The sequence below is a fragment of the Phoca vitulina genome, unplaced genomic scaffold (assembly GCF_004348235.1).
Source record: "Phoca vitulina isolate PV1807 unplaced genomic scaffold, GSC_HSeal_1.0 scaffold36, whole genome shotgun sequence".
NCBI classification, from domain to species: domain Eukaryota; kingdom Metazoa; phylum Chordata; class Mammalia; order Carnivora; family Phocidae; genus Phoca; species Phoca vitulina.
The window spans coordinates 18,560,268-18,581,882 of record NW_022589739.1 but is presented as its reverse complement, the minus strand read 5'-3'; the positions used below and the strand labels follow the sequence as shown (position 1 = coordinate 18,581,882).

The following is a 21,615-nucleotide window of genomic DNA, read 5'->3' as shown; positions in this document are numbered from 1 at the left end:
AAGGGTCTTTAGCTCTTATCCAGCTTGTGGTTTAGAGCTCAGACTGGCAACTGACAGATCTGGATTTGAATTCTGGATCTGCCATTTTTACTACCCTCAGCTTCCTCACCTGGGCGATGGGATACCAGTGATGACTCCTAATAGTAGGGTGCTCCTGAGAATTAATGAGGATTGTAAATAAAGCACTTGACACAATGCCTGGCATGGGGCAGGTGCTTCATAAACGCTGCCTACCATGAATTGCCTTCTCTGGGTCTCAAGGAAGGGAAGGGACAAACTGGTATCAAAGCTTTCTTCCAGCTGTCTTCTGCCCATGCTTGATAGAGCTCAGCCAGCCCTGACTGGCCCCATTTAGCCTGTGTGTCACCCTAGCACATGAGTCTGCAGAGAAGAGCCCCCCCCTTGTCTTTATCAATAATAAGTCAAAAGCATTCCCATGTCATAGGCAGGCCTGGCCATGGTAGTCTACAAAGTACTTGCCTATCCATTACCTCCCTTGATCCCTAAAAATTCTGTGAGGGTAGCAGGTCGTAGATTATCATCCCCATTTTAAAGAGAGGAACTTTGAGGCTCCAGTGATTGCACCAGCCCAAGATTGCACAACTAGATGTTGAGTGAGGTGGTATGTCCTCCCATGTCCTGGGATCCTGAGGAAAGAGGCCAAAAGGACATAAAGCAAACAGATCATAAGGACTTCTCACATTTGGTGAAATAAATCTCCTAAACTCCCACCTCAGGGGGGCTGGGCTGGCTCACAGGGATCAGGGAACCCTTAGAATCATCCCTCACCTTGCATTTCTCAGTCCTGAGATGTCTCAGCTCACTCATACTCATGCTGAGTCTGGCTGCCTAAACGGGCATGTAGGGCACACAAGCCACATGGAAATGGATGCAGCCTGCACTGTTTATTTCACATTCTTCTAGTGTGTGACTGGCCTCCCTTGAGAGGGCCAGCCCATCAGGGCAGGAATATGAGCAGGGGCTGGGGCGGGGAACGAGACAGGGGTGGAGAAGGGAGATCAGAGAGAGGTAAATGGGGCAAGCAGGGAGGATGGTGTGCAGAGAGGGTGGGACGCAGACTGAGGGGATTGGGATTTAGGCTCCAATTTGGAGTTTCTTCTACTTAGAAGGAGAGCACAAAGGGAGGGCAGACTGGAGTATGGCACATAGCGTGATATTCAAAATATTTAACATCCATCTGACCCATACCCTGACCAACCGCGGACGTCTGCCTGGCCACTGAGCAGAGCTCAGAGGCCCCTGCTGTGCTGCATCACGGGGAGGCCAGGGGTTGTTTCTAGGGAAGGGGCTGAAGTAGACAGAGCAGAGGTGGGGGGCACTGGGTGGGACGAGACTCGGGCATCAGTTGCCAGCCAGTATAGAACTGTTTCCTGATTGTAGCCTCAAATTAAGGCTGGGGCAACATGAACCACCTGAGCATGGGTGGCTTGGGGCAACGCCCCCCGCGCCCCGCAGCTCTGATTTCAGCAGCGGCCCAGGTGGTCTCTTCTCCCCTCCTTCCCTCTCTCTCTATCCATCCACCAAAGTCCTGCCAGAGCGTGTCTGTTTTCTTACAACTTCTACGGAGCACCCACTCTTGCCAGGACAGAGGTGCTGCACCCAGAGCTGCCTGGGACACTGAGGAGCACAGGGCTGATTTGCAGAGTGATGCCCACGACTGTGGTTGGAGCTCTCCTGCTGTCTCCCCTCCTCCCTCTCTGGCAGGTCCCCTCCAGGACCAGGGGAGGAGACCTGCTCACTTGCCTTTGCAGGCTTTCCTATTCAGCCCTGGCCCTGGTTGCAGGAATCCTTCCAAGCTCGGATATCTCTTCTTCCTCTGTTCTCCAAGTTCACTGTCGTCAGCAGACCTCTTTTCTGAGCTCCCGCCCTCTGCCAGATCAGTGGTTTAATTGGGATATGGCCCTTGGTGCCTTTGTCCACCCCCTCTTTCTCATCCCCAAAACACTCATGGGAATATTAGAAATATGGGAGAAGCTGTCCTTGAATAGACATTGAACGAACATTCAGGTAACGTGGAAGCTGTGTTTACTATGGAAGGAGAAATATTACTCAAATACAAATCCCCAAGTGAACTCCCCTCACCCATGTCTTCCCTGGCCTCAGTCCTGGACATCTCCAGGCCTTCCTGAGCCCTCCAGACCTCTCAGCAACCCAGCTCTGGCTCCCTGGATTACTCCAAAGCCTGCGGATTCTCGCCACAGTCCCGAGCCCCGCGTGGCATGAGGAAGCAGAAGGCAGGGCCCGTGGCCTGCGTGAGGCCCACTTCTCTCTGCCAGTCCCCATCTTCCATGTCATGCTCCAGGCTTTCCTGACCTGGCCAGAAAGGACCTTCCGGTCCTGGGGCAGCCATCTGCATCTCCTCAACTAGGCGTCTGCCCTGCTCAGGAGTGCTGCTTTCTGCCAACTCCTCCCTGGACCAGACATCAATTTAACAGACATCTATTGAGCCCCATTTAGGAATGAGTCTGACATGGTCCCTGCCTCTGTTGAGGTCAGCAGCAGCGGAAGGGTCAGGCCCTTGGTCCTACTGTGTGGGATGACCGGGGCCAAGGACTCTCAGAGGGAGCTTGGCTGCAAGAAGCAATGACTGCTGCACAGGGTGTAGGTGTGAGGGGGAATTTCACAAAGGAGGTGCTGTATGAGTTGGGCCTTAAAGGATGTGGAGGAGTTGGGCTGGTGGAGGAGGGGCGAGGAGCCGTTTAGGCGGAGAGGCCTGTGCACGGAACACCACGCAAGCTCCAAACACAACAGTGACTTCCAGGCTGAGGGCTCAGGTTTCTGGCGGGGAGACCCTAACCATGCTCACCTGCCTTTCCTCCCAGGAGCCAACTTCAGCCTGCGGGAGCTGGGGCTGGGAGAGGTGACGCCCCCGCATGGGACCCTGTACCGGACAGACATAGGCCTCCCGCACTGCGGCTACTCCATGGGGGCCAGCTCCGACGCCGACGTGGAGGCCGACACTGTGCTGTCCCCTGAGCACCCCGTGCAGCTGTGGGGCCGGAGCACACGGTCGGGGCGCAGCTCCTGCCTGTCCAGCCGGGCCAACTCCAACCTCACGCTCACCGACACGGAGCACGAGAACACCGAGACTGGTGAGTGGCCCGCGCGGCCTGTGCCAGGCGCCTGGCTTTCGAGGCCAGGCTTTTCATTACAATATTGATTTTCTGCTCCATCGCTGGGGCTCTGGTGACCTTGGTGAAAAATTGCTTTGCTCTCAGTGGTCAGAAGTCAGAGCCTCTTGCACAGTCACCCGAAATACCCACCCACAGGTGACACACCAGAGATTGGGTCGCTGCTCTTTGTTTCCAGATCGGGGGGTGCCTAAAGCACAGGGTGATTCCTTGCAAGGTGCCTCTGTATGGGGGAGCAGTGGTCACGGGTCCCCAGCAGCTTGTTGTCCATCGCGTCAGCCGTGTCTGGTGCTGCCTGAATCCTGCTCAGCCTCCAGTCTCCAGGGGCTCAGTAGTCCTGGGCAGTCGCCGTAGGTGCACCCTGCCCCAGGGTCTTATGCTGGTCAGAGAACGGCCTTAAACAAAAACTGTCATGTTGGGGTAACTTAAAACTTGAGGATTTGCTCCCGCTTTCCCTTGATCTCAGCTGCAGATCTGGGGACATGCAGGCTCTGGGCTTTCTATCCCCCTCTCACCTCTGCAGCCCTTCTTCCAAGGCCCAAGTGATGTTGTGGGAGAAAAAGAAGAGGGCTAGTTCACATGCCTCCTTTTTAAGGTGGAAGAAAGGGAACCTGGTTTCAGAACTTTCCTCCTTCCTTTTGGGACCTTGTTGGCAGATGTCTGAGGGGCTCTGGGTTAGATGCAGCCCTGCAGGGTGCTGCTCAGACAATCTCCCTGCCCTTTGTGCCCTGCCACGCTCTGGGCAGCTTTGTGGACCCAGGTGAGAACTGAGGAGGCACCCACTGGGTCTGGCAGCGAAGTCTTGGGGAGGGTGGCAGAGACCAGGGACAGCCCCTCTGCCCAGGGGAGGAGAGGGCTTTTGTTTCTCAGAAGTTTAATGAGGGGGTCTGCTGGTGCTTCCATACCAGAGTGAGAAGGGCAATGTGAGTGAAAACTCGGCCAAGCCAGGCACCAGTGCCCCCTACTGTTTCTAGCTCCAAATGCAGGATCCTAGTGATTCCTGTCCAGGATTCCCCAGAGTCAGGGTGGGGACCACATCAGAGGTGAAGGCTTAGGCAGTTTTAGTCTTTGAAAAGGATGCTCTAGCTAGGTTATGCACAACACAATCCCAGATCTGGAGTCAGGCAGGAGACCAGGTAAGGTCAGGGTCAGGTGGGAAATTTATTTCCTTAAAGTGTCAGATGCAGCAGTTCCAAATATCCATTCCACCACCCCTCCTGGAGAGCTCGGAGGTTTTCCTAGGGAGCCTGTGCACCTGTCTGGGGGGAAGGGGAGAAGCAGTGCCATATGCTGGCTTGGCATTGTCTCCCTCCCTTGACCCCCAACCAGCCCTGTGAGAGGGCCAGTGACCTCAGCACCTGAAGGAGATCCCCCTCTCTGCAGTGACAAGACATCCACACTCCTTCGTCCACCTTCTCACCGAGGCCTAAGCCGAGCCAGCAGCCCCTTCTCTCTCCACTCCCCCCATGCGCTGAACCAGAGCAGGGATTTGATGTGTGAGGCCTGTACAGAGATAATGGTCTCTGATTAAGAGGCAGGAAGCCTCAGTTCCATCACTGACCTGGGATGTGCCACTGGATAAGTTGGATCCTTTCTCTGGGCCTCTGTTTCCTCATCTATAAAATAAGCAGTTTAAACCAAATCTGCATTTCCTATATCTGAGAATGTTAATGTTCTTAGGTTGGGGTGGGGATGACAGCAGGAAAGTGCTCTGTGGTCAAATAATGTAGGAAGCACTATGTTGGATGAATTTAAACCAATTTCTTCACTGAAGGACTTCTCAGAGCCTTTATTAAAATGTGCATGCTAATAGGTAAATCACCAAGGATCTGCAGCATTCGCCCAGTTGATCTGAGCATGGAACCCTTTATTCTCAGAGTGTCTGATGGGTCCAGTGTTCTGATGAACATCGTTGGGGAATAATTGAGCTGGATGACCTGCAGGCCCTTCTGGATCTGGGGTTCTGTGACTCAAAGTGCTTGCATTCAGGTGAAGGTGCACGAGAAGAAGAGGACAGTAGCAACATTGAGTAGCTGCTGCTGAGCTGCAGACCCCAGGCACAGTACCAGTGCTTTGATTCTAGCATCTCATCTCCCCCACCCAACACCCCTCTGAAGCAGGTTTTATTATCCCTTTTGCACAGAATAAGAAAACTGTGCACTGAGGGGTCAAGATACCTGCTGAAAATCACACAGCAAGACAGGATTTGAACTCGGGCCTCTATGGCTCTAAAAATCTTTATCCTTGTAGCCCTGGTGACAGTGAATTTCCTCTGCAGCAAAAGACTTGAGCTGTTTGTTCTTTTGAAGGCTTCTTGCCATGGTGACAAATGATCATTTTTCCATAAAGTCATGACAGAGTGAGGTGCACACCACCCACATTATTGTATATTCCCTGAGAGCTGAATTACAGCTGAATTAAGCCTCTGTTGGGTGATAATGACAGAGTCGAGGAGCCTGAAGAGCTTCTGCCTTTGATGAGGGGGACGGGAAATGGCCGCCTGCTTCCCCTGGCCCGGCCATCTTTTCCTTCTGATCGTCCCTTTCAACGCTGGCTGCAGCACTTAAGCCTCACTGTACTCAGGGAAGACAGGCAGGTGAAGGAGGTGGGCAGGTGAACCTAATGAAGGCCCCCTGGCCTCCACAGCCCTTCCAGGCCGGGACTCCCCAAGCCCAGACACCCGCAGGTGCCCGCGTGCCTATCCACTTGCCGCTAGCTAGGAAGCTACACTCATAGGGTCTAAACGGTGACAATCAATCATACTGACAGCTCATGTGCCGTAGGAATGGCTCCCTTTTATCTGCTGATGAGGTCAACAGCGCTCTTGTTCACACCGCGGTCTCCCCAGCTTACAGCTGAGGGGCCCGGGAGATGAAGATGGCAAGAGCGGGAGCCAGGCCCTACACAGAAGTCTGGTTCTGTCCTGGCTGCTGCCCCTCGCATCTCCCTCTCCCTCCCCTGCCCTCCTCTCTTTGTCTTGCATTCATCCCCGGCCCCAGTTCTCCTTCTCTGATGAGAACTCAGGTCTTAGCACCAGAACGGGGCTCTGTCGCACTGGGTGCATTAGCCAGCCCCTCACCGTGTGGCTGCTTTTCGGGAGTACGGGGGAGCCATCCTGAGGGCCCACCATGTGTCAAGCCACTGCTCATGTGTAATTGCCTTTAATCCTCATGAAGATGCCATGGCATTCCTATTTCCCAGATGGGAAAACTGAGGCTCCAAAAAGGTCAACTGACCTAGCAGAGACTATGTAGCTGGTTAAGTCAGCAGGTCAGCAGAGCTTGGGTTGGAAGTCAGATCTCTCCAGTCCTATAGTCCAAGCCCTTTGCCCAGCTCCATTTGAATCAGTAAGTGTTGGACTCTCAATTGAGGCCACCAAAAATGTGTGACCAAGTTCTCAGAGATCCTGACCAAAGGTGAAAGCAAAGTAACCCCCAGCGACTTCCAGCCACGGCAAGGAACATCCACTCTGCCTCCCCGCCCGGCCTTGCATTAGTCAATAGTAATTGTCAACAGTATTGATAGTGGTGGAGGCTTTTGCTGAGGTCACAGTGATGCGGCACGCAGCTGCCATCAATAATAACTTTTTTGGGGTCCATTAAAGCCAGTTTCTGCCCCTGAAGGTTAATGTCAGCAGCTTTTATGTCACTGCTTAATATCCAAAATAAATACAGGATTGACTGGGTAACAGAAACACAGATCTTCCACCCCAGGGCCGTCAGGCACAGCCAGCCCTCGGGCCTCTCATGCTGAGGCCCAGGAGCATTCTGGAAGCTGTGTTGAGAGTAGACCCTGGTGGGCTATGTCCAAGTAGGAGGCTATTGCTAGCCCAGGAGCATTCTGGAAGCTGTGTTGAGAGTAGACCCTGGTGGGCTATGTCCAAGTAGGAGGCTATTGCTATAACCCAGGAGAAAGAGGATGGAAGCTCAGACAAAGAGGAAGCATGAAGGCAGTGAAGAGGGGATCTGGCCTGGAGAAGGGAACAAGCCACCTCTTCCCTAGTCTACCCTTGGAGCAGTGAGGAAGACCTCCATACTCAGGTTCTGTGACCAAGATGGGCTCCTTCCTCTCAGGGGAGGGCACATTGGATCCTTCTTCGAGCCTCACAGCTCCTTCGGCCCAGTTGCAGGGTCCTTGAGCACTGGCCTGTCCCATGCCACATCCCATGCTCTCTTATGGCCTTGATCATGAACCACACCCCTTGCTCATTCCTCATACCACACTCCCAACCTGCTGCTGACCATCCCAGTTTCTAACCTTGCTGCCTGACTCCCACTCCCAGCCTTGCCTTACCTCCCACATGAGGCTCTTGACACCATCTTTTTTTGTTATAATCTTGGCTTTCCTTCAGCCATAACTCCAGCCCTTCCTTCTGCTCAGACTGCCTTGGTGAAGTCTGACACGGGGCCTCCTCTCCCTAGCATGACATCTGCTAGAATTGCTTGTGATCTAGAAGCCGGGATCTGACAGCCACTAACACTATTGTTTTCGGGAGTTCCTTGTAAGAGGACTTTAAGAAGTCCTGGCCCAGTTAAAATGTGCCCCAGTCCACTCCCCCTGGCTGTGCTCTGTTGCTCTCCCTGGTGGGCAGAACATGCTAATACAGGAGCACCTGGCTTCTGACTTGGGAAGAGGAAAAGAGAGACAGGAAGATTCAAAGCTATGCTAAATTAAGATGGATTGCATTCTTGAAACTAGGTTAGGACCTGCTGTGTGCAGAGAGGTTCAGCAAACCACAGTTATGCTTTCAATTTGAACCAACATGATTTTCAGTTCAATGGAAACAATGATGTGCACAATGACAAACGTCCTACCAGAAGATGTTTCCCAGGCATCTTTTTCCCCATCAGTAAGTTCAGCTTTGCCCAGGGAGAATGGCTTAAGGAGTAATTGGTGGTGGGAAAAGAGCTCCCTGCCCACAGGAGCCTACTTCCAGTACCAGGGTGTGTGGAGTCCGGGGACAAATCTGGTGTCGATTTTAGGCTCTCTCCCCAGTCCTGGTATGACCTTGAACCAGTCACTTCTTCCCTCTGGGCATTAGTTTCCCCATCAGCCAGATGGGGTTTTTGGAATCTCAGGCAGCAAGATTAACTTGGAAGGAGAACGGGCTTTGGAGTTGAACTCGGAATCCCAGCTTAACCACTCAGCAGTGGATGGTTTTGAGCAACCTACTCAATCTCACTGAGCCTTGGTTTCTCCATCTGCAACATGCGAATGAATAGGTGCCGAACCCCCAAAGTTGTAACAAGCCTGCCAGGTAACTATGCATATGAAGGAATCAGCACAGTGTGTTCCAAATTGTGGATTATGACTGATCCTTAAGTAAAGGCTGGGGCTCCGCACCATCATTTAAAATAATAACAACAAAGATAACAGAGAGGCAGAGGATAGAGTTCATGACACATAGTAAGTTGTTTTGTGAATTTTTAATTTCATTCTGCTTTACACACAGCTTTGGTATGAGGTCATCCCATACAATGTTTTTCTTATTCAGGAGTTGAGTTAGAAAAAAATAAGTTTAAAAAATGGTACCAGGCATGTAGCAGGACCTTGTGCATGTCAGTTCCTCTCCTTTAAGAACCCCTCAGCTGAAGATTCCATGATTCATGACGTCAGAGTCTTGTCCAAAAACTGCTGACATTGTATTTTGGGGGCTCCCTTACTGAGAATGAGTATAGATTTCGCAGAGCCTCGTGATTCCGTCGGGCTCTGGGATCAGATCGACTTGCCCAACGTCACATGGCTTGTATAATGATAGAGCTGGCATCCCTGGTCTGTGGGTCCCAGCCATCTTCCCTGTGAAAACGGCCAGTGGAGTGGCTAATATGGTTGTGACACCCCCCCCCCCCCCCCCCGCCACCGCAAGATGGGAAGAGCGGCTCAGGAAGTTCCAGGGGGCTGAAAGAATCATCCCTGGGTTCACAGAACCCGCTGAATCTCCACTCGGTACAGAGGCAACCGAAGAGGAACCCCAGGAAGACGTGCGTGAGCACCACAGGCAACTAGCATGTCGAGTGAAATTTGGCTTCCCCCAACTCCTGGATCCTGAGTACAAATTCAGTCACACACCAGTCAAGCCAGGCAGATTGACCACAGTGTAGAAATGGCTTTCTTTCCTTTGACTTCAGGCTGGAGAGAAGCATGTGGAACAAAGCAGGGGAAGGGCTCCCGGAGTTCACGTGGGCCTGATACATTAAGCAGAGAGCTTAACAGCCGTCACTCACGGGCTGCGGAACCGGTCTCTGTGCAAACCTCACCATGCACCTCTTTAGGGAAGAGGTCTCAGAGAAGGCCAGACCCTCCCCCAAAGTGGCAGGCCCAACTTCTGATGGTGGGAGAGCAGCAACAGTGAAAAAAAAGGAGCATTAAACTAGCAGCCAGAAGCCTCAGGTCTGATACCCAGCTGTGTGGACTGTTAAGAAACAGCAAAAGGTTTGTTATGGCTAAGCCGGTGGGGATCCAGAGGAGATGAGGCCAGAGAGAAAAGCTGGCCTCCATCGTGGCGGAAGACAGTTCAAACCTTCTAGCTCAAGAGCTCAGCCTTTCTCCTGAAGGTCAGAAGGAACCACAGAAAAGGTTTAAACAGAGAGAGGTCAAAGGGGGCAAATTGCCTCTGACACTGTGAATGGAATGGTGTCCCTCCCAAAATTTGTATGATGAAGCTCCAGGCCCTACTATGAAGGTATTTGGAAGTGGGGCTTTGGGGAGGTAATGAGGTTTAGATGAGGTCATGAGGATGAGACCCTGGTGACGGGCCTCGTGCCTCCGTAGGAAGAGGGAGGCACTGTTCTCTCCATGCGTGCGCACTGAGCAAGATCCATGTGAGCACGAGCGGCAAGGTGGCCCTGGGCAAGCCAGGAGCAGAGCCCTCACCGCTGCCTCACCATGCCGGCACTCTCCGGAACTGTCAGAAACACTGCTGTTGTTTAAGCCACCCAGTCTGTGGTATTTTGTTATGGCAGCCCAAGCTGACGAAGACAGCCTCCAAAAGCTTCAGGAACTTGCCAGCCGGGAAGTCACAAAGCTGATCCCTAACATGGGGCTGTCGAAATCCAGAGCTCTTAACCCTGCCCATTGCCTCGTGGAGACAGGACGGCAAAACTATCTGGGTGAATGACTGCCAACGATTTTGTGAGTTAAAAAGGTGCCAATATGCAAGACCATCCCCTCCAAAAAAAACCAAACAGAAACAAAACCCTTAATGATTCACACTTGGGAACACAGGCTCTGGAGCCAGATGGCCTGGGTTTGGGCACCAGCCTTTCGACTTCCTAGCTGTGTCACCCTGTGTTACACAGGCAAGCTTCCGAAGCTCTCTGTGCCGCAGTATCCTCACCTGCACAATGGGAGTCGTTCTCCTGTCTGCCTCATAGAGTGGTTATGAGAACTAATGGAGCTCAGAGAGTTAAAGCGTGTGAATGGTGCCTGGCGCTCAGAAAGGGCTGCATGAGCTTACACTGTTGGTGTTCTTAATTGTGCAGCACTCCGGGATTTACAGAGTGTTTTCGCATTTTGTTGAACATTTGCAACAACCTTGGGGGTAGATAACTGTCTCGTCATTGTTTTGGAAGCGTTCTGAGATCACAGGGCTGGGAAGTGGTGGGATGGAATCCAGTCCCAGGCCCCTCTGACCCCACACCCACGTACCGCCATCCCTAACAGGGACAGGCGGCTGGTCAGCCCAGCTCTTTCTGCCAACCATAGCTTCCCAGCTACCAGGGCCTGATTTTCCTCAGGCCACTTGCTCCCAGGCTGCGCTACGAGAAGGATCTCAGGCCGGGCTATCTGTTCAGGAAGCAACTTCCCTTCAAATAAGGAGGCGAATCCTTTCTGTTCCAGACACTGAAGAGGACTTTTCTCTCCACTACCACTCAGCAGCCTGGCTCCTAAATGAGTTTTCTGTGCTCAGCTTTGTAGGATCTTAGCTACAAAGCAAATTGCTTTTCTGAATGTGCCTCCAAAAAGGAAATAATCGTATGGAACAAACCAGGTTTGAAGTGTGGTATAAACAAAGGGAGATTGTTTGCCATTCTAGCTGCTTGTAAGGATGCAAGAGGGAGGAGAGAGTGGCCATCCTGGGTGTGAAGTGGGCTGTGAAAATGCAGAGGAAGCTCTTCGATAGGAACCAAATGGGCTAAGTCAGAAGGTAGACAACACATTAGAAGTGAGGCGCCCTGGGCATCTCTCTGCTCCTGCAGCCTCACTTGGTGGCAAAAAAAGAGAAACTGCTCAAGTCCAGAGGATTTACCCTTCTTTCTACATGCATCCACAACTTTCGATCATTTATTACCTCAGCCCTAGAGTTAGCAGTGCTAAAAGATGCATTTTATTTGGAGAAAATAATGTGTCATTTTGTCCCCCCAGCTAGATTTAAAAAGCTCTTCAAAAATCTGCTGTGGCACTGGGCCATTATTACTCACATTTAGGGAGTGTGTAATAGCTCACAATGTCCTTTAATGCCCAACATTTCATAAATTATCACATTATCTCCCTGGTCCCGGCACCTGAGCCCACACCCTGACTTTGAACCCTGACAGTGGACCTTCGAACTTGGAGCCCACGTGTGGGGGATGGGGAGGCAGTGCCCCCAGCTCAATGAGTCACTAGAAGGACTCACAGGGCTCAGCTTATAGTGGGACGCAGGGCTAAGATTTATTACAGCAGAAGGATACAAAGCAAACCAACAAAGGGGAAAGGTGCCAAGGGCGAAGTCCGGAGGAAACCAGGCATAAGCTTCCAAGCGTCCTCTCCCAGGATGGGCCTGACTCCCCCAGCAATGAGTGGTAATGATGTGCAAAGCACAGTCTACCAAGAAGCTCAAGAGACACCCTGTGCCCAAAGATTTTATCAGAGGGCTGGCCACATCGGTGCCTTCTGCCTGGCTCCTGCCCAAATTCCAGCCTCTCAGAAGGAAAACGGCCATCATTTGTCCACGTAGTCTAGGCACGGTAAAGCCTCTCTTACCATTGAGGGAAGCTTTAATGTCAGGTAAGGACCTGTTTACCAGCCACGTTCCCAGACACCAGCCAAGGGCCAGCCTTACAAGCAGACCTTGTGAGTCAACCTAGCAGACCACCCGGTGTGGACTTCGCAGGACAGCTTTGTAGCCCTTCACTCTTTAGTTTTCGTGTCATAACTCTCATAGTGTGATTATACACTTTATGAGACCTTGCTTGATAAAGAAAGCTCGCTACTAGGGCAACGAAGGAGAAGAGAAAATGAATTGATGGATCTTCCTCAGGGAAAAGAGAAGTGTGTCTAAATGCCGTCACAGTGGGGCAGGGGGCAGTGATGAACTGGGGGCGGGGGAGGGACGTGGTGAAGCTGCGTGCAGGCCTGTAAGCATCCAGCAGCACATGCTGGATGGCCTGCTGGTGCACCACAGATGCCGTGGGGAAGCTGGTGTGGGCCCTGACCCAGGGGCTCACGGTGTCAGGAAGAGCGACACGTACCCAGACACTACCCCGCAGAGCGTTACCTGAGTGCCAGCAATGACCCCGGGGGGTCAGCAGAAGGAACCTGCGCCAGAATCAAATGATTCCCAAGACCCCGTAGAGTGCTGAGCGCCCGCCCAGCGAGCACTGGGAGAGGAGCCCAGGAAGGAGAACAGCTACCACAGTGGCCTCGCACCCCTACCAATCCTGGAACGCCGTTTTCAGGAGTTCCAATGGCCAAAAAAAAAAAAAAAAAAAAAGCTTGCGGTTGTGGGGGCAGAATGCCTGCTTGATTCAGAAAGAGGCCAGGGGAGAAAGCTTTACCTGGTGGTCAGGTGTAGAAAAGTCCCAGACCCCCTCGACTCTAAGTCAGCCTGTCTACTAGGGCAGAGAAACATCCAAATATCTTTAACGCCCTCCAGCCAAAGACCACCAGACACTCCCCAGGAGCTGAGTGGGGTTTCTGGACTCTGCAGTGAGGGCAAAGGCACAGCATGGGGAGCCACTGGGCGGCGCGGTGGAAGGTGCTAGAAGGGATATACAGGATGTGGCCCCGTGTTAGGTGATTGGGGGTGGGTTCAAGGAGGTGGCGCTTTGCTCCGGATCGGATACTGTCAGGTGGCAGGGCTAATTCTGTGCCTCTGTGTCTTAAATCTTACGTAGAAGCCAGAAAGAATGAAATCAGGTCGTAACTGCCAAAGCTGCAGTCGTCACCCGCGTTATCCGGGATAGGGGGACGCTCAGTCATTTTGTGGTTTGGACAGGGTTCTGTTTTTGTTGGAGACTCAGTTATGATCGCAGACAGGCCTTGCCTTTGTCTTAGTCCGTTGAGTCAGAGCCCCCATGTGAAGTGGGCGTGTGAGACTGTTCAACAGGACAGAGCCACCCCCCAGCTGGGAGTGCCAGGCCGCTTCCTGACCATCAGGGACTGTTTCGCTCTTTCCTCTTTCTCATCCCACATGAAAAGATAAGGGAACAGACCCACCATACCAGGATGGCAGCTTGCTTCCAGAGCCTTCAGTGACCTGTGCCCATGATAAATGTCAGGGTCCCAGGAAGAGAATAATGAAAATTATTCAATAATAAGCACTATTATATTAAGTAAGTACTGTTAAATACTCGTTTAAAGATACGTGCTCAAGAAATAATACAAGTTGTTTACGGAATATTTATTATTGGTCATGTACCACGGGGGCCTCTTTACATAATCTCATTTCATCCTCTTAATATCTCTGCAAGGTTGGTATTTTGTTTGGGGCAGATAAGGAAATAGAGGCCCGCACAGGTTAAGTGGCTTCCCTGAGGACACCTAGGTAAGAAGTGGTGGGAGCTGAATTCAAACCCGGATCTGCCGACTCCCAAGCCTGTGCTTTTCCTCTGAGCCGGGCCTCTTTAACAACGTGGCTACCTACGGCAGTGACAGAGATGACTTTGCAAGCCGTGGCTGAGACTGGTCTTAGTCTTAGTCCGAAGAGCATGACAGCTCTGGGACTAATCCGAAGCGTGTTCACAGACGGGCAGAGTGGTTGGGGGGCGCTCAAGGCCACAGATGACACAGGCCGCCCACGCCCAGGCCCCGGTGGAGCGCGGTGGTTCCTGGGAGCCGCTGTGGTGGCCCCAGCAACGTGAGCTCATCCTGGCATCCCCCAAGAGGGACGGTGGGCTGGATCTATGTTTTTTATTCTTGCACAGTTGGCTAATTAATATGAAAAAGAGCTGCCCATTATCGATTAACTTCGTATTCCACCACTATGATGTCTTAATGAAACTCAATATCTATAGCTCAGAAGCTGGGGTGGAAGTTTTAAGTAGGAGTGATGGTTCACCTTGCCATCCCCTTCAGAGGTGCAGCACCGTTTAACTGGGGGGAGGGAGACAAATTTGAAGACCTGTTGAAGTCGGTGCCTTGGCCGGAGGCATTATTTTTCTTTCAGGGGTCCATTTTGTATTTATCTAGCAATGTTTCCACAGATCTGTGTAGCTCTAGGCAAGACCATGGTTCATTCATCTGTTTCAGTATAATCAGGGCCTGGTCCATGAGCTTGTGTAAATAGGGACAGCTTAAAACGAGTTTGTACAGCATCCAGTGAATGATCACGCCCGCATTTCGGAGGACTAGACTGAGGCCCAGAAAGCAAACAGGAGAAGGTTCTAACAGTTATCGGATGCTCTGTTAGTTTCCTAGGGCTGCTGTAACAAAGCGGGTACCTTAGAACAACAGAAACGTATTGCCCCGCAGTCCTGGAGGCTAGAGGTCTGAATGCAAGGTATCGACAGAGCCACCTTCCTTCAGAAAGCGTGAGGGAATCTCTCCCGGTGTCTTCCTAGTCTCTGAGGGGTTGCTGGCGATCGCTGGCATTCCTTGGCTTGCGGCTGCGGGATGGCAGTCTCTGTCTTCTTTGATACATGGTGTTCTCTCTGTATGTCTCTGTCTTCACGTAGCTGTCTTCAGCTAAGAATACCAGTCATGGTGAATTAGAGGCCCAGCCTAAGCCATCCTAAGGCCTCATCTAAACTCATTCCATCTGTAACGACCCTATTTCCAAATAAGGTCACATCCTGAGGTGCTAGGAGTTAGAATTTCGTCTTAGTCGGCTCAGGCTGCCATCACAAAATACCCCAGACTGGATGGCTCACACGACAAACACTTACTTCACACATTTCTGGAGGCTGGGAAGTCCAAGACCAAGGCGCCGGCAGGTTCAGTGTCTTGTTAGAGCTGGTTTCCCAGTTCGTAGATGGCGCCTTCTTGCTGTGTCCTCCCATGGCAGGGGGTGAGGGAGCTCTCGGGGGTCCATTTTATAAGGGCATTCATTCCATTCATGAGGGCTGCTGACCTAATTACCTCCCAAAGGCCTCACCCCCTGAAACCATCACATTGGAGCTTAGAACTCCAACATACGAATTTTAGGGGGACACAAATATTCAGTTTATAGCAGGCTTCAACTTATCTTGTTTGGGTGGGGTGGCTAATTCAATCCATAACAGATGTTTATTAGGTGCTAGGCATTTTAGGCACTTTGACCCCACCGCCACTTGGCAGCCTGGCTCCTAAGTGAATTTGGAGCTTCTTAGTGCCCGAAGAATAATCAACAGGAGAAACCATTTTAGTCTGAATGATACGGCAGTTGCGACTCTCCACACAGGACTCGAGGGCTCCTGAGGCCTGGTTCCAGCTTCCCCTCCCTCTGCCTGGCACACAGCACCTCACAGCTGGAGGCAGCTGGGTCAGAGCCCCAAATTTTAGGCCTCATCTAAGTTGAGTGAGCCCCTTCATTGGAGATGCTACAGAGAAGATTCCCGCCTGAGAGCATGTGGCTGACTATGGGGCTTTGCCATTAACAGCAGGGAGTGCGTGTGCAAACGTGTGTGTGGCTGTGTTCAAGGACTCAGCTAAGCAGCTGCTTTGGTGGGGGTGGGGTAGAAATGCGTGTGTATGTGCAGTTGCAAGTGAAGATCTACTCGATGGTGGGTGAGTGCAAATGTGCGGTGACACGGATGGAATGACGTTAGCAGAGGAATCAACGTGCCACCAGGTAGGGGGGACACGTGAATGAGCGTGGACAGGTTTGCCTGCACGTGGGGTATGTCTGTGTGTGTCTGCGCATGAGCGAGGCGGGGGGGGATTACTGCCAGATCCCTGTTGTAGTTTAGGATCAGGCAACAGCCAAAGGTGAAGTCTTGCCTCCTATAAAGATGGGGAAGAAAGGCTTTGGGGGCCTTTTTTTATTTTGAAAAAGAGAGAGAGAGAGAGGCATCATCCAGTTAGTGGTTGTTAATTAGGAACAGGTCCCAGGGAAGCTGCCTATGCAGCAACACCAATACATCACTCATCAACTGTCCATGGCTGCCTGCCTCAGTCAGGCTTCTGTGTAGCTGGCGCTCGATTGCAGCCAGGCTAGGGCCTTCCCGCTGTAGAGGAGTCAGATGAGAAGGGGCTGCCTATCTCCCAGACCGCGGCCTATCCGTGTCCCCAGGATGCACTAGGCAGGAGAGAGGGTAGAGCCCCATTCATTGGTTCATGGACTCACGTCCAAGTTTCTGTGCATCCAGAAGCCCCCCCCCCATCCCCTGGGACCCTTCATCTCTCACCACTCTGCGTTGATTCAGGCTCCAATTCAAGTGGTCCCTGGTCACAACCTCTTTTGCAGCCTTGCACATGCGTGTTAGAGCTGTTGCTGTGTGTCTCTCTGTGCCCTACATAGAGGTGAGCGTGGGGTGGGTACTCAGGAAATAAATTCTTGCTTGACCCGCCCCTGCCAACTTTGTCACCAACTTAATATCCTCCAGCAATATTTTAAAGTATTGAATTTAACTAAAACTGCTGTAGACTTTCCCATAGGAGGTGGGAAAGGAAGTAACTGCTTAATGGGTTCAGTTTTTTGGGGAGGTGATAAAATGTTCCAGAATGGATAGTAGTAATGGTTGCACAACATTGGGAATATACAAAATGCCACTGAATTGTACACTTTAAAATGGTTACAATGGTAAATTTTGTGTTATGTATATTTTTCTATAATAAAAGAAAAAAGTATTTTAAAAAACCCCACCAACCCAGAGCACCTTATTCATCCATTCCTTCAACACACACTGATTGAGTACATCTGTAGGATGAGGCCTGGGGGATACGGAAGTGTTTGGGATTAGGGGATGCAGATGGACATGCCGCCAACGATGCTTCCTGTTTTAATACAACAATATAAAACACTGGGAGGTTGCCATATTGGCCCTTACTTTATATGTGAGCAAACAAAGAATCAAAGGCGAGGGGCTTGCCCAGAGTCACAGAGCTCCTAAGTGACGGAAGAGGGTGTAAACTGGAGTCTGTCTGTGGCAAAGCCCATCCTGCATCCAATGCCCTGTGTTTCCTCTGAATTTCAGGGCCGGTGCTCACAAGTTACCTTGGGAATAGTACAGCTAGCGACTGAATAGCCCACGTAGATGGCAAACCAGACATTGCCAAGGACAATTCCTCCACCAGCTCCTCTGGATGAGCGCCTTACCATCTCTCCTCCCTCACTCCCTGTCTTCTGCCCCCCCCCGCCCCCCCCCATCCTCAGCACTGCGGGCATGCTGATCTTTCTAATCTGATTAGCTACATGCTCCTTGGAGATGTTTGTGTCAGTGTCCTGACCTCCTTGCTAAGCAGTAATTTCAGGAAACTGTGACTTTCGAATGACATTCTTTAGGTTTTTGTTTACTTTTTAAAATACGTAGACATAATCCAAATCTCACAGCCTCCGCTTTTGTGCTTCACGGAAATATGTGGAAAAACTTAAGGGATAATTACTGAATATTTTTGCCACCTATAAAAAGATATTTGGTCAAATGAAGTCATTCTTTAATCTGGTTGAAGTGTGGGGTGCAGGGGGGAGCTGGGCATCAGAATTAGAAGCCTTTAGTTTAGGGAGCTTAGGGATCCCCATCTTTGGGGCCAAATCCAGATGTCACCCTGGAAGCATGAAGTTCAAAGACAGTAGGATTATGAATTGATGGAAAACTGGCAAAAATATGTCACTGGTGTCTTTCCTCCAGACACTGAGACATAAGCCAGGATCTCTTATAATTTTTGTTGGCATCCGTACAGAGATACTTCGGAGAGAGGAATCACAGGTTAAATCCTGCCTCTGGAGTCAAATAGAGATAAAGAAGAGCAGTCCACTGCTGTGGGGGCAAGGGGGATACGGGGGCGGTTATTGTAGGCTATTTTCTATTGACTCCGGATCTCATGTTCCTTTTCCTATGCTGCTTTGTTCGCTCATCCATTCCTGCATTCATTTGTCCATCAAACGTTTATGGAGAACCTGATATTTCCAGGTCCTGTTTTAGTGATTATAGACAGAAATGAGATTTCTGTAGTAATCAGTATAGGTTGTTTTATGTTGCAGTAACAAACAACCCTTGTATCTCAGTAGCTTAACAGAGTTTCTTTCTCATGTTGTGTATTCAGCATGCTTCGGGGGTGTGGGAGGAAGGGCTTCTTCACACCGTCTCTCAAAACCCAGGCTGATCGAGCCTCCACCATCTTGTAGCGCACCCTCTGGAGCCAATGGCCTTTGTGGCTGCTTCTCACAACCCATTGGCCTGACTTAGGCATAGGTCCTCACCTAACTGCAAGGGAGCAGGGGTGTGTGCTCCTCCCATGTGCCCAGAAACAGAAGACAACCAGATCGGTAAGCACCAGAGCATAAAAAGGGCTGGGATATGAACACAGTTGAATACCTGCTCTCGAGATGTTTCCATCCAGTAGAAGAGACGAGTGGATGGACCTAACAGCTGGAGGTAGTCAAGAGTATGCTGGAGACAGGGAAGGGAGTTGTGATGTGAGATCTGAGAAGCAGGAGCCATTCACTGGACTCTTGCAGGGTGGACGTAGGGGGTGCTGGCAGTCTAGCCACGACTTGCCATAGCATGTTCACACGTGCACGTACTATGTGTTTGCTGAAGCATATGGGGGGTGGCTTGGGTGGTTAAGAGGCAAGTCCAGATAAGCAGGGCCTTGGGCTGCACCTATAGGTGTTTGAACCTTATTCTGCAAAGGAGGGAAAGCCATCAAAGGAGCATCAAAGCTCTACCCTTTTTGTGTTTTGGAAGGATCACCCTGGGTTCCGCACGAAGGAGAGAGAGTGACACATGGTGCACACAAAGTCAGAGTAGTGGTCATGGGGACAGACTTGGGAGGTACGTAGGTGGAAGGGATGCTAAGATTTGGTGACCAGATAAATGTCAGCTGTGGGAGAAGAAATGGGTAGAGGCTGGTGACCCCATTTTTGCTTGGGGTAATTGTGGATGCAGTGAGGAGATGCTGGAGCACATTTGTGGGGAACGATAAGAAGCTGAGCGTTAGATATTGCCGAATTTGGAGTGCCCGTGGAACACTTGGATATTAGGGCCTGAAGCTTAGGAGAGTCTAAGTACTCTTAGAATTTAGTACTTAGGTACTCATCCTACCCCTCTGGAGTATCTAATAAATTAGAGGTGGGAGTAATCTATGCGGAGAATAGTTCTTTCCTCGACGGATCTCAAATTACCCATCTACTGGTGCCAGAATTGCTTTTTAAATTGTTTCAATCTCTGTGCTTTCAAAATAGAATCATTTCCTGCTGATTAGCTTCCCAAGACCCAGTTCTTTGGGCTGAGGGGAGTCCCTGTTCTCTGGCCTTCTGCAGCCCAGATTGTGGTCCCCACCAAGTTGCTGTCACTGTCCGGACCCTGAGTCCCCGGAGGGTTGGCCCTTGTTCATCTGGCCAGGCACCCAGGTGCTCGGTAAATGGGTCTTGAACAAATGAATAAATTAACTCTAAACTATTCAAAACTGTTAGGTCCCTTGTGAAAATATAAATAGTACTTCCATTTTCCACAAGCCTTTAATAAATTATAACTCACCAAATCAAAATAAACATTTGTTTTACCTTCCACCAACCAGGGCTCTGGAGGATTTGACACCTTTTCATCTTCAAAGTGCTTTTAAAACAAGAACTGGCTTCCCCCAAAGGCCCCTCTTTAGAAGTAGTAGATTGTAAACAGATACTGAAAAGTATTAATATTCAGAAGTGAAGATGCTCAGAGAACCTTCTCCAGGTTATTAAAAAAAAAAACGTAAATTGTTTCTTTAATTTTTTTTGAGTGCCTTCAGTCAGTGTGCCAAGACTTGTGTTAAGGGTTTTCAGTATCTATTATCTTTTTTTCTCAATGGTCCTGTGAGGGAAATACTCTCATTTTTACTTTTTTACTGTAGAGATAAGAATACTGAGGCCAAAGAGAGAAAATGATTTGCCCAAGGACACATAGCTGGTAAGAGGGAGAACCAGGAACCAATCTTAAATCCTTCTAACTCCAGAATCATCAGGCTTTCCTTTGCATCACTGTTTCTCCATTTTAGCTTGCATATTACCTGCATCAGGCACATGCAGGTGTAAATCCTAGGGCCCCATCCCAGCCTTAGTGGAATAAACTCTGGAGAGAGATGCTTGGGTATCTGCACTTTAAATAAACTTCCCTGGTGCCTCTTGTTCTTATGCACACTGAGATTTGATAACCTATACTTTATACCCGTTGTAGGTTTCTCAAACTTAGATTTTTTTCTAACGGGATGAGCTAAAAAAAAACAAAGGGGGAATAAGTAGGCTCTGAACACCACGCGCCTTCCACTGAGCTTGGCAGACCTGGCCCTCTGTAGGGCCTAAGTGCGGCAGCATCTTCTTCCCTCCCTGCTTCTCCAGGCTGCACGGGCTGAGATAGAAAGCTTCCTCTGTTCCCCTGCTTTTCATGGCAAGCTTGGGTTGATGTTTTCTCTCTGCTCCATGTGGATTTTGCAATTAACTCACTAGAAAAGTAAATCACAGGGTGCCTGGAATAATAAGTGCAGTGAACACCAGGCCTCAGCCAAGTAGCCTGGGACTGGATCCAGAGTGTGACTAAGGTTGCCGGGCTTGTGCAGGAAGGAGGCAGGAGGCCACAGGCTGGCAGCTCCTGGAGGCCGCACGAAAGCAATAGATGAAGAAGGAGGAGAGGAGACTTCCGGTTGAGATTGAGCTCCTTTTGTACGTGGTCAGCATAATGTCCAGTGTTGTACATTCTTTTCCTCACCAATTCCACGCCATTCCTTTTGGCCAATATTTGTGTTGCTGTTTTACAGGAAAAGACACTGAGGTTCAGAAAGTCACAGAGCTTCTTACAAGCTGTCACCCCAAGGACAGCTGGGGCTGATCTGGAGGACCCTGGCTTCTCATCTGGGAAATAGGACGGTGACCGTACCTAGGTGGCAGGGCTCTCAGGAGTCCTGAATCTTCGCTCTTATGTGGGAGCACCTCAGAGACTGCCCAGCACATAGTAGGCACTTGGAACGTTATTCCCCTTTTACCTCCACGTTACTCACCTGACACATTTCCTGTCACAGAATGAGTGACACTGTTTCGGAGCTAAAACATCCCTGAGTTACACAAGGAACAGGGACACATTCAAGCTCGCTCGGGGAATAGGGTGTATGCCTAATGATAAAGCTGGCATGGAAATCAAGAACAGGTGCC

General features: G+C 50.6%; 1 protein-coding gene across 3 annotated transcripts in view; it reads left to right on the top strand.

The window, feature by feature from the left end:
- Nucleotides 1-21,615, top strand: part of TENM4 (teneurin transmembrane protein 4) — a 1,359,030-nt gene that overhangs the window by 991,141 nt on the left and 346,274 nt on the right. For all 3 annotated transcript variants that reach the window (XM_032427010.1, XM_032427011.1, XM_032427009.1), the window contains one exon: nucleotides 2,844-3,113. In XM_032427010.1, coding sequence (XP_032282901.1) covers nucleotides 2,844-3,113 — 270 coding nt within the window. The remainder of the gene's footprint in view (nucleotides 1-2,843; nucleotides 3,114-21,615) is intronic.